The following is a 13,850-nucleotide window of genomic DNA, read 5'->3' on the forward strand; positions in this document are numbered from 1 at the left end:
CACTATTTTAAATGAATTGTTCTTACACCTTTCTGTGATTTGCTCAGGTATTTGTTCCTATAATTCCTGCAAATTATTGGGTGCCTTATAACTGCAGCAAATGGTTATACAAAGATCACTCCCTCACTTACTCCTGCACATTGGCCATTCTCTTTAAATACTGCTAATATGTTTACGCTAATCAGTACTGTCTTACCTCTTCATCTTTTGCATACCCTCTATCATGCCTAAAACTTTTACTTTAGCTTGCCCTTCTCTTAACCACATCTCCAAAAATGCATTAACATCTTAATTCCAAGCCTTGATCCAAACTCTGAGATCACCTGAGTTCCTTAGGAGTCTCCTTGCATTAAACAAATACCTGCCAGCCCTCCCATGCTCCTTAATTTGCCCACTGCACTTATTTGATTTATCCATTTTATTTTTCCCCCACCTACTACTATGCTTCCTACCCTTCCTGCCATTTTAGGTTAAACTCTCCTTTGAGTAAAACGTATGTCCTTGTCCTTTATCCTCAGCCCCTTCTACACAGTAGCTGAAGATTGAGTTTGCAGCCACCAAAGATAAGGCTTCAAGAAACTGACAATGAAATTTAAGTCTCATTTTAAAATATAACTGAGAAATAAAAATTTAACCTATTTTTCCACTAAGATGCCACCGGTGCCAAATCGAAAGTGGTAAAATTTTAGTTATTTGCTCTTTTCTTTAAGAAAGAAAAAATTGCATTAATTTAGTGCTTCTGAAGATCACCAACCCCAAAGCCCTTTGTGCCCATGATCTACTTCTAGAATATACTTTCACTGTTGATACATGAAATGAGGCTTTCAGCTTATTTGCAGCAAGTTCATGCAGAAGTCAGCATCACAGAGCTTAGGGAAAAATTAAAACCAGGGCACAGTGTGCCAATGTAGCTATTTTGCACATAGAGCAACTGATCACTGCTATTACGTGTAAAGACCAGTTGTAATGCATTAACAAGAAAAGGGAGTGCACAGGAGGAATTTATAAAAGTAACAGTAGTGGAAGAGACTGTCTTGAAAAAGCAAGGGTGAAATTGATGCGAAAAGAGCTCAGCTTGTTTCTTCCTAATCCATTTAACAAGATTTCCAAACACCATGGGATCGTGATATTTTCAAGTAATTATTAACTGATTCTGCAGTTTAGTTATTATCTAGCTCATTACATATATAAAACTCTAACCATTGACTCTTTTATAGTGTCAGACGTGTTTCAGTTTGCAACTCAATACCTCAAAGCTCTCCAAAGTTGAAAGAACTTTTCCTGTTTAAGAAATAAACTAAAGGGTAGTGTGTCTCATGTTCTAAATAAGGCAGCTGAGCACAATTTGGCTAACAATTATGCTTATTTATTTATTCCATATTTCCTTTCGACAGAAGAGGCCATTTGATCCATTGCATCTACACTAATGTAAATTGGATGTAGGCCTCCTCTACTGTAAAGATGAAGCCACACTCAGGTTGGAGGAACAACACCTTATATTCCGTCTGGGTAGCCTCCAACCTGATGGCATGAACATCGACTTCTCCAACTTCCGCTAATGCCCCACCTCCCCCTTGTACCCCATCCGTTATTTATTTTTATACACACATTCATTCTCTCACTCTCCTTTTTCTCCCTCTATACCCCTTGCCCATACTCTGGGTCCCCCCCCCCCGTCTTTCTCCCCGGACCTCCTGTCCCATGATCCTCTCATATCCCCTTTGCCAATCACCTGTCCAGCTCTTGGATCCACCCCTCCCCCTCCTGTCTTCTCCTATCATTTTGGACCTCCCCCTCCCCCTCCAACTTTCAAATCTCTTACTCACTCTTCCTTCAGTTAGTCCTGACAAAGGGTCTCGGCCCGAAATGCTAACTGTACCTCTTCCTAGAGATGCTGCCTGGTCTGCTGCATTCACCAGCAACTTTGATGTGTGTTGCTTGAATTTCCAGCATCTGCAGAATTCCTGTTGTTTGGATGTAGATATTGTTGGATTGGGCAACATTTCTCACTAACTGCCTTTCCACTGAATGGCTAGTCCAGGATCAATTCATGGAGCAATTGAAAATCAACCATAGTGCCCTAAGTGCAGGCACTAAATGGGTGTAAGCACTAAATTTACTTCCTCAAAGAACATTAATTGCCTCTTTGGTTCCATCCAGTTAATTAGACTTGCAAAGATATCCATTGCTATAATTGCCAACTTTATGAAATATGTAATGGATCTGCTTTTATATTTCTTAAAGTTATTAAGGGTTGTGTCTATTTTTCAAGCTTTGGTCCACACAAAGAGTGAGGGTTAAATAGCAAATCTGTAATGATCAGTCAAGAAATAACATTATTCTGCTGTTGGCTTCTTGTTTCACATGCCTGGCTCTTTATAAACCATCCTCAATTCCAGATCCACATGATGGCTGCTTACTATAGGCATTACGTTGAAAGATTGATCTGTATTTTTGCATCAGGCACATCAACTTTCAATGGTTTGTTAACCTGTTGAAGATTTTTGTGGTTTGTGGCAGTCTCAGAGATTTACATCCCATTACTTTGTCAATCAGTGGGACGCAGGATTAAGTATACACTTGATCTTGATGCCAGTGCAGCAAGTCTAGTAACAGTTGGCGAACATGACTGGAATCCCGCAGCTATTTTGATGAGCACAATACTGATAGATATACGTCTCCAACTATTTGTTAATCCAGATGTGTTTCCATAATGGAAAGGAAAATGAGAAAACCTGGATTTTATAAAGTATTGAAAATCTCCTAAATGTCAGCCAAATTCCATGCCTCTGCATGTTGATTAAATCACATTCAAACCAGGACTTCCCCTACCAATGGCAATCACCTTCCTTCTCGCACAGAGCAGATCCCGGCCATTATCCCGGAACCCCACAGATATTGATCTATTCTGCTTTATCAGTGTTAAACCTCTTCTCCAGTCTGCCATACCTATACTAAACACTGGTTATTAGCCTGCTTGCATTGAAAATACTCTCTGAACAATCTTATCTACAGCAAATCTGATTGCTATCATACCTTATCTGTGTTATTACCAGGCCTGACCCTGTTGAACCAGTCTTAAGGGCTGTTACCTTTAGAATCCATGAGTACTAATCTGTGATTAAAATGACTCCTTTTGCTGTAGTTTCTTATTCTTAGGCAACCCTTAAGGTTGGGAACTACTTGCTCCAACTCCACTTCTGCAGTCAAATCAGGCCTATGTGGAATCAACAAATAGCAGTCAGTGCTTGATGAAGCAGCTTGGTGATTATTTGGGATGCTGTGTGTCCTTTCTGCTGTTTGTACTTGGCCTCTACATGCTCCTAATATGACATTTGAGTTGAGTTGCGCCTTCTTGAATGATCCATTTTATCAATCATGGGCTAAGGATTTTTGTGAGCCAGTAAAGGCCATACGTTTTTCAAAGAGACTACAAGAACACCCCTGAAGCATTTTCTGAGCTTTCTGAGAATTATTTTGCCACGATCAAGTTTGTAATTAAGTAATTAAATTCCTATTTTTGGAGTCCAGCATCAAAAAAACAGATAATGTGGCCTGTTCACTGGTGCCAGTGGACTTTGATGACAAGGGATATTGGCTTGCCAGAAAATAGACCAGGCTTTGTTTCTCCTGCCATTGCATTAGGAAGCATTTATGACGTGTCTGTGGATTTTCTGAGGTTTTAAGTTCTGATTCCCCGTTGATCATGTCTCAAAGTGATAAAGGAAGCGAGCAATCACTGTTGCTTAATAGACTGTGAGCTTGGTTATTGCCTCTTTTGCTCCATCGGCTGGTCTCCTCATTTTTCTTCCAACCAACCATCACTAGAAGTGGTGATTAATAGCATCATTTTCTGTCCTGACTGCGAATCAGCCCCTGAGACACAGAAACTGAACCATCTTTGTGAGGGTCCAGTTTGAGACTTGTTTGGTAATGTGTGACAGGGGGTAGTTAGCATGGTATCTGTGATTCTGCAGTGACAGAAATTATGATGAACATTGAACTGAAATTCAATGTTGAAAAAGGCTTTTGCATTGTCTGGAAAGGCTACATGCAATGGCTGGTACTGCACCATATGTTGTTCTTAGATAGGCATGCTGTGGAGAACATGCACTCTTGACAAAAAAGAATTTATATTGGACATTTGGAAGGGGATATTTGACCACAGGAAACTGAGATAATAACCTTTAATAACCAGGACACTGAAATAATTAAAACACACCTTTCAATGATATGCCAAGTCTTAACAGCCTCTTTTGGTGTACGCAGTCATTTACAATATTTGCTCATTATGCCGGAAAGGATTTCAACAATATATCCAGGAAGGGAGTGGAAAGTCACTGCCAGTTGCTTGTGTATTTGTGTTGCTCTTACAGTTCCCATGAACAATGACTGTTGCTTTACCATCAGAAATTCCAGATCAATGCTCCAGCTAGCCAAAATGGAGTTTGTAAAGATTTAGCATACACAAAACATGTTTTGAATTTTCATTTTATTTTGTATTTATATTTTGACTTTGCCTTAGTTCCAATATTTATGTTCCAGGGTCTATTTTAATCCCTACAAAATTCTTGAATATAAGATTCAAAGATGAATATTTTGAATTGTTTGATTTGGTGTCTGACAGTACCCTTCAATGCGACTGGCTGTTTTATTTTGCACAATTCAGTTATGTCCTTTCTTGTCCCTCTTGTCAGTGGACATTATAGTTTTGCGAAGTGCTGACGAAGGAGACTTAGCAAGTTGCTACAATTTATCTTGCAGATGGTGCATTTTGTAACAATAAGGTACGAGTGCCGTAGGACAAAGAGGATGTTGGTGGTAGAGAATGAGACATCAAGGAAGAAAAGATGTCCTCCTTTTTTAAAGAAACGTGTTTCCCTTCCTCCACCATCAACTCTGCTCTCAAACGCATCTCCCCCATTTCACGCACATCTGTTCTCACTCCAACCTCCTGCCACCCCACTAGGAATAGGGTTCCCCTTGTCCTCACCTACCACCCACCAGCCTCCAGGTCCAACATATTATTCTCCGTAACTTCTGCCACCTCCAACTGGATCCCACCAGTAAGCACATCTTTCCCTCCCCCCACCTCTGCTTTCCGCAGGGATTGCTCCCTACACGACTCCCTTGTCCATTCATCCCCCCCATCCCTCCCCACCGATCTCCCTCCTTGCACTTATCCTTGTAAGCTGAACAAGTGCTACACATGCCCTTACACTTCCTCCCTTACCACCATTCAGGGCCCCAGATAGTCCTTCCAGGTGAGGCAACACTTCACCTGTGAGTCGGCTGGGGTGATATACTGCGTTCGGTACTCCTGATGTGGCCTTCTATATATTGGCGAGACCCGAAGCAGACTGGGAGATCGTTTCACTGAACACCTACGCTCTGTCCGCCACAGAAAGCAGGATCTCCCAGTGGCCACCCATTTTAATTCTACGTCCCATTCCCATTCAGATATGTCTATCTACGGCCTCCTCTACTGTAAAGGTGAAGCCACACTCAGGTTGGAGGAATAACACCTTATATTCCTTCTGGGTAGCCTCCAACCTGATGGCATGAACATTGACTTCTCAAACTTCTGCTAATGCCCCACCTCCCCCTTGTACCCCATCTGTTATTCATCCATATACACACATTCTTTTTCTCTCTCTCCTTTTTCTCCCTGTGTCCCTCTCACTATACCCCTTGCCCATCCTCTGGGTTCCCCCCCCTCTTCTTTCTCCCTAGGCCTCCTGTCCCATGATCCTCTCATATCCCTTTTGCCAATCACCTGTCCAGCTCTTGGCTCCATCCCTCCCCCTCCTGTCTTCTTCTATCATTTCGGATCTCCCCACCTCCCCCCCGACTTTCAAATCTCTTACTAGCTCTCCTTTCAGTTAGTCCTGACGAAGGGTCTCGGCCCGAAACGTCAACTGTACCTCTTCCTAGAGATGCTGCCTGGCCTGCTGTGTTCACCAGCAACTTTGATGTGTGTTGCTTGAATTTCCAGCATCTGCAGATTTCCTTTTGTTTGCATCAAGCATGTTGTTTTGTTCAAGATGGTTTGAAGCACTCTGTTGCTGGAGAAGCATTCATCCAAGCATATGCAGTATTACATCAAATTTCTGACTTGCATCTTGTTAATGGTAGAATTTTGGAAGTCAGCAAGTAAGTCACTCATCGTAGCATGCCCAGTCTGTGAACTGCTCCTGGAGACAAGTACTGACATGGCTGATCTTGTTCAGTGTCCAGTCAGCAATATTCCCCCTTATCCCACCATATCCATGATGTTGATGGTCAGAGAATGGCAATCATACAGTCTTGAATCTGAGAGTAGACATTTAGAATCTTTTATTAGAGGTGTCCATTACCCAGCAACAAAATAGTACAAATGTTACTTCCTATTATCAGTCCACCCCTAAACATGGCTTAGGAATTGACAAATGAAGGTAGGGATTTCTTCATTTTTCAAGCATTTGCAGATAAAATTGAAGTCTTCAGAGTAATTAATGGACATCTCCACTTGTGACCTGAGTAACAGCTACAGTGATGTTCTGGAAAACGAATGAGCTATCTTCAAAAAAACTTTCCCATGTTCTTTTGTTCTAGATCTTCTTCTTGAATTTCACCATGGGTCCTTGATGTCACACTTAATCAAATTCTGTTTGTTTGTTGGTTGCAGGCATATTCTCATCAGCGCCTTTGGGTATTCACAGACTAAAGTAAAAATGAGTTTTGGAGCCAAATGGTCCTATTGAAACTCAAACTGAACATGTCGGTGAGGAAGTAGTACCTTACACCAATGTTCTACCTCATTTCTGATGTTTGACTCATCAGACAGGAATTGGATTGATCTTAGTTTCTTCTGGATCAGACATATTGGGGTAAATTTTCACATCTCATTCAGTACAGCCTACTTGAGGGCCTGAAACCCCCCACTTCATTTTGATGACTCCTGACAGCTGCTCATATCAGGAAAGCAGAAAACCAGGACCTGGAGACTGCTAAATAATTCCTGGCTAAAGTTGTTCTTTTTTTGAGGCTTGCAGCAAGTAGGATCACTTCAGTGCAGTCCAAAAATCACTGTGCTAAGTTCCAGGTTCCAGAAAGAAATGAGGGATTTGTAGGGTTGTACAAGGTTACTGGACAGGTTTCAGGAAAAAATTACTGGAATGGTCCCAAGGATGAGGGGCAATAGTTACGTGAATAGACAGGCAAAATTTGGATTATTTCATGGCAAAGAAGTTTCAATAGAGTTGTCTGATACTATGAAATGTTTAAATGTAGCAAATAAAGAACACGTGTTTCCAATAGCTTAAGGATCGGTGTCAAGAGAGAAGAAATTTAATGTTACTCTTGAAAGAAACAAAGGCAATAAAGAGGAAACCTTCTTATCTAGCAAGTAGTCAGAGCTTGCATTGTTTCAAAGATTGGTAGATACATATTTGATAACACAATTGAAACACAAATTCAATTAATTTAAACAAACAAGGAAAGCAAGAAAGTGGAAGTGCTGGTGCTGAATTATCCTCTAATACTTTTCTCCAATATCCCATTTCTTCTCACGATGACTGCTTATGTTGAGATTATTATATTCCTAAATCTTTTCCAAAGATCGCCACCTTTTCAAAGTGGAGAGGCAAGTAAGCTTCTTAGATCCTGAGAGTGATGCTGTCTAGAGCTTAGCTCTTGGTAGGGTCACCAATGGTGGTAAAGTCACGGAGGAGGTTCCAGACAAACAGCCATTCATCAAAGACCTCAGCGGTGGTGCTGGCAGAGATGATGATACATCACAATGACAGTGAAGGCAAAGGAAGGCTGCTGAAGTGAAAGGTCCTTAGTCGTCTTGTATGCCACAGCACCGGACCCTGACCTTAATCTGTCAAGGACCATGTAGTGGCTGTTCATGCATCAGCCTCCCTCTTTAAACCAAGTCACACAAAGCCATTCTCCAGTAAGGGAATAATCCCCTGAGAAAACATTATAGTCAACTCAAGTGATTGGACTACTCCTAGATACCCCAGTCCAATGCTATAGCTGTTGTTAAGTGCAAAATGACTATCGACAATAACAGCTGTCTTCAATGATTCCTGCTCCATGAGGTTTCTAACATCATTCAGATCAGGGTGTGAGGTACAATGGCATAGACAAAATGAATATATACCTCAGAAACAACAGAAAATCTGTAGATGCTAGAAATCCAATATATACCTCACTATAGCTTTATATATCTATATTTATCTCTCACCAGCTAGTCTGAGTGCTGCAATGGTGGTGGCAATCTGCCAGACTAATATTTCTTAGTTAAATGCAAACACAAAAATATGAAACAGTTCTGATGAAGAATTTATCAGCTAAAATGTTAATTCTATTTCTCTTTCCACAAGCACTGGCTGACCCACTGAGTAATTTTTGTTTCATATTTCCAACAGCTGCAGTGTTTTCTGATATTCATGAAATGGCCCTACTCTTCATTTTTTTTTAAAAGTCCTCAATGTCAGTTTTGCGTTCAAAACTAAATTGCCTTCCAACTTCCATGATGCACAAATATAAAATTATATGGGATCTACACATATACTATTGTGTACAGTTACTATTCTGTATTCCCATAGCATCCAAGACATATTCAAGGAATGGTGCCTCAGAAAAGTGCTGTCCATCATTAAGGACCCCCACCACCCAAGACATGCCTTCGCACTGTTACCAACAGGAAGGAGGTACAGACACCTGAAGGTACACACTCAGCGACTCAGGAACAGCTTCTTCCCCTCTGCCATCAATTTTCTGAATGGACATTGAAACCATGAACACCACTTCACTATTTTTTATTTCTGCTTTTGTACTACTTAATTAACTATTTGATATACATATATAGACTTAGAATAATTCACAGTTTTTTAAAATATATTATTATGTACTGCATTGTATTGCTGCCACAAAGTTAACAAATTTCACGGTATATGCTGGTGATATTAAACCTGATTCTGATGGTGACTATCTCTGTATTGTCACCATGATTGAGGAAGAAAATCATTAAACCACACAATCTTGGTCCTTAATGAAACAATCGAAGGACTGAACACCAGCGCTTGTGCTGAGCACGTGCATGGACACGAAAAGACATTTACATAGACTTCTACATTTCCACTTCAATGGGCCTCAACATTCAGCATGTGGTCAGAGCACGACAGCTTTCAGCATGATTGACAGCTGGTTTAGAAATTTAAATATTTCAGACTACCTTCTCTGGTTAAGCAGTGCCTTCTGACATGGAGTGAAGCTTACCGTCCTACCATTATCTGCTTTAATAATAGAATGCTAGAAACCAGAAACACAATTCTCAGACTCTGGAAAGATAACACTGCTGCAGCTGAAACAAATAACAAAAAGCTAAAATGAGATCCATGGTTAAGTTTGACATACCATTATATGGAACAGAAGCTCAAATATCTTCACTGATTAAAGTTCACAGAAGGTGATACAAAGGTACACAATTCCTTGCTGCCTTTTCTCTGAAAAAAAAGTTCAGCATTTCCTGTCAATGTTAAATGTTTCTCCTGTCACTTACAGAAACCACCCCCACTTCCTGTTTTCAGCACGAGTCTGAGAAATAAGGCCTGACAATATTAGCCGTGCTAAAGATAGCAGACAGAATCAACTTGCACATGCTCTCAGGCCACTGGGCCTATAGGTCTCCAATTGTTATCGTTCTTGGACATACATCTTCTATTAAATACTATTATCCTATTACAATTTGATGTTTAAATAACTTCACAATATTTCACTAATCTAACTAGTCATACAATTCTAGGTTCTTTCCCATGATTTCCTCCTTTCTATCAAATCTCCACTTGCAGATGACACAACTTGGATTTCTTTGAAAATCTAATGTCAGGACCACTTCTTGCTCAACAGGGAAAGCTCTTATCACTCACCCACTGAGAACATTATCTCATGCTCAAAGGCTTAGTATCAGGTTTTATACTTTATCATATTGCTGGACTTAAACTGAATTATAGTCAAGATATCTTTTGCACACCATGGAAGATGAGATTTGCCATTTTTCAACTCCTTATTCAACAAGCTGATTTGGTCCTTGGTCCAAGAAAGATCGTATTTGGTCTTGCAGAGTTATCACGAGCACTGGCTTGAAAGACTAACCATACCACCCCATTATACTTACGTTCGGAAAATCCTGTCATACATTTGATCAAATGTAAATGGTAAGTTTCAACTAATTCACAATCCAAATTTTTGGTCAATTTTCTAACCTACATCAAAAATACTGGAACATAATGGTCCAATTTATTTTAAAAACTCTAACAGAAACTCAGAAGAGTAAGGAGATGATTCAATTGTGGGTGAGAAAGCAAGACTCCACAACATATAAGAGTCATCTAGTGTTAATTCATTGCATTTATTTAAGCAGAATCCTGCAACTTTATGTGATGTAAACCAGCATGTAAGCTTAGTTGTGATCTTATGTCTATTCTTCACAAAACCTTTTGGCTAGAAAGAAAGGATTGAAGACAACTATATCTAGAGATTAAGGCAATTTGTTTCTAGTTTTAGGATTCTAGTTGATTTCAGAAATAATCAAGAAGTCTGAATATTTGTCCAGTTAGATAAAGATAAAAAAGAACATTTTTTTTAATTCTCTTTCACTTCCTACCACCCTTCCCCCTACCTGCCATCCTATCATTTGAAAGAAGTGTATGTGGGCAGCAAAATAGACTGATATCAAAAGTTTGGATTCCAGTCAACTTCCTCCACATGTACACTCAGGAAAGTGAGATGGAAAGTGTGGTGATCTCACCACCTTTCCACTTGATTATAAGGTCTGTATCTGTCCTAGCAAAAACCATACTTCTTAAAGTGGGTAGTGAATCAGTGTCAGTGGGCGGAGAAAGAATAACCTTGCAGCTACATCAGTGGTACATCACTGCCTCCAGTTTGGCAATCATTTGGTATGTGGGCTGTATTTCTCGATTAGTCAGCCTCTTGCTCACATACCTAGGTTTGATTTCCTTTAAACTTTTCTCTTGAAGTCTTCTATTCATGCAGTTTCAGATTTCATACTGCTGATTGTGTGCTTGCATTCTCCAAAGTTTTTAGTAGCTTTGTCATCTACTATAAGCACTCTCCCTTCACTGTTCTATCCCTAACCTTCTCCCAAACATGCTTATTTCAACATTGGTGCAACGGATGCACAAGTGGCCTAAATCAATCTAATCTGAATGTTAGATGTTAACAGCCATTTATTGCCATGAACGTAAAATCCAGGAACTATTACACAGCACAAACTAAAACAAAACTAGAAACATTAGACATAAATGTGGAGGCGGACCGAAGTTAAGATGGCACTAAACGGCAACTCCTTTGCTTGCATCTTCCGAAACAGCTCTATTTCTATCTTTGATATATTTTTTTTTTCCTTTTCAAGGTTCTTTTGAAGACCCTGACCTGGATTTGCACTCTGACTTCAGTTCATCACGGGAATGGGACGCGCTCTCAGGGCCTCATGACCAGCAGCTTTTTGATATCCCAAGGACGCGGCCTGGAAAATGAGCACACCTTCAGGGCTTCCAGATTTTCATGGCTCTGGGGACGTGCTGATTCTAGGCCGGTGTTACTGACCGAAGTGTTGTGGGAGACGCGGAACATCGGGAGCAGCGGATTAGCTGCCAGGGGTTGTGTGTTCAGAGAACTGCGCCTTTCTGGGGCCGACCCTCTGGGCGCAGAGTTCAGAAAAAGAGATGCAAGAGAACTTTATCATCACAAATCAGCAAATTGTTTGTTATGCTCCCCTCTCACTGTGAAACAGGGACACCTCTTTTTCCTTTATTAGGGAGAGAGAGAGAGCCTGTGGTATGTCGAATTACCGTGTGAATGAGTAGCTGGTGGGGTACTGCAATTCTGTGTCTTTATTGATGCTTTGCTGCACGCTTAAGTGCTCGGTGGAGGATGCAGACGCATTTTTGCGGGTGGGGGTGGGGGAGTCATTACCTTACTGCTACTTGTGTGTGGCAGGGAGCTTTGGGGTTCTAACATTTAACTGTCATTCATTCTTTGGGGCTCTCCTCTGTTTTCTCCTGTTTGTAAAGAAAAAGAATTTCAGGATGTATATTGTATACATTTCTCTGGCATTAAATATACCTATTGAAACCTAAACATTCTACTCTGGAAATAGTCATTCACTTTAGAAAACAGGAAATAAAAATTTATAAATTGGCTATATATAAATACAGCCAATTTGTTGCAGGGGTGGTGAAAGAGAACAAGCCCCATCTGTGGAAGAAGAACAATGAGACATATCCAAGCTAACTCCAATTTAACTGGCTGTCAGACTTGTTGGAAACTTTAGGAAGTCCTGAAAGTCCCTGAAATCTAAAAGTGGTCAAGAACTATCAAGTTAAAATTGTTACACATTAAAAAAAGCTAAGCACTAAAAAAAAATTATCTCAGTTAATTTAAAACAATAAATCACTTAATTACCTTTGTCACATGCAGCTGTTCCTCTCCAAATAAATGCCACAGCTTTGAACTGCCATTGGATTCCATGTTGGAGCACAGTTGGGGAAAGGCGGAATTAATTGGCCAGGGCAATCAGGATTTCTGCATTCACATCTGTAAACTTGAGAATCCTGAACTTAGTGGCACTTACATAAGGAAATGCCAATAGATTCATGCTGATATTGCAGCATTTCCCTGCAAGATCTCAGGCCATTAAGTCATAAAGACACAAAGTACATTTATTATCAAAGCATGTGTGCAGTACACAACCCTGAGATTCGTCTTCCCCACAGACAGCCACGAAACAAAGAAAACCAAGGAACCCATTCAAAGAAAAAAATCAACCCCCCAACACGCGAAAAAAAAACAAATTGAGCAAATGGCAACATAAAGGAAAAAAACAAGCAAAAAACACAGAATATAAAATACAAGATTGAAAGAGTGGAGGCACATTCAGCTCAGCTCAGTGTTCATTATCTGCCGGCCACCCCAATTCAAAATTGCCCAAGATAGCAATTAAAAAAAGCAAATAGAAACACATCATAACGTGAACTATAGAGTCCAATTCACAAATGGCGTTGATTAAACCTTGCCCAAGATGCAGGACTCCAGCACTATCTTCCGACAGCATCGAGGGAGAGAGGGACCATTTAAATGCAAGGACCTTTCCTCAGGAGCAGCGAGCAAGGAGGAGAGAGAGAGAGACAGTCACACGCAGGCACCTTCCTCCGACAGCAGTGAACAAGAGACTGGTTGAACATCCACTCGCCTGCTGCACTCGCCTCGAAGATTGTAATCTTCCTCAGTGCTTTAACTGGCAAGATCAGTGAGAAAAAGAGTCGATCATGGACTTATGAGAACCATCACCAGGCTTCTTGGCCTTGAGGCTGCATGCTTCCTTCAAAGCCTCATGGAAGACACTTGGAGACAGCGAATCACTCAATTAGCCCAAAAACACACCACCAAAATGCAGATCACAGGCTCCAACAATAGCACATTTGGAAGAAAAAGACTAAGTGAAAGAAGGAGTTTTGTGAGCCATCTGGAGGAAGTTGCCCTTGGTCAAATTTAGTATGATAATCTTACTATGAAGTGCCTTGGATGTTGGTTATACCAAAGGTGCTACAGAAATGGCAGCTATTTTCACTATTGGACTTCCACTCCACCAAGGGTTGCATAAAAATATGGATGAGCCTGATTTGTCACATTTCCAATAAAAGCAGATAAAGATGGAATAACTCAACAGACCAGCGTTTGAAATATTGATGGTTTCTTTCACTATGGATGCTCTCTGGCATTTATATATTTTATATAAATATATGATGATATATTTGATAATACTCCTGCATTTT

At 40.4% G+C, this 13,850-nt stretch overlaps 1 protein-coding gene across 13 annotated transcripts in view; it reads right to left on the bottom strand.

Moving 5' to 3' along the window:
• Positions 1-13,850, bottom strand: part of dnmt3ab (DNA (cytosine-5-)-methyltransferase 3 alpha b) — a 514,213-nt gene that overhangs the window by 384,836 nt on the left and 115,527 nt on the right. The window contains exon 1 of one of the 13 annotated variants that reach the window (XM_072251373.1): positions 9,409-9,492. The exons of the other annotated variants lie outside the window; for them this stretch is intronic. Within the exon in view, the coding sequence (XP_072107474.1) occupies positions 9,409-9,411 (3 nt within the window). The 5' untranslated portion in view covers positions 9,412-9,492. Of the gene's footprint in view, positions 1-9,408; positions 9,493-13,850 lie in introns of those variants that run through there. 13 annotated transcript variants of the gene reach the window in all.

Source organism: Mobula birostris, chromosome 2, assembly GCF_030028105.1.
Source record: "Mobula birostris isolate sMobBir1 chromosome 2, sMobBir1.hap1, whole genome shotgun sequence".
In the NCBI taxonomy this organism is placed as follows: Eukaryota; Metazoa; Chordata; class Chondrichthyes; order Myliobatiformes; family Myliobatidae; genus Mobula; species Mobula birostris.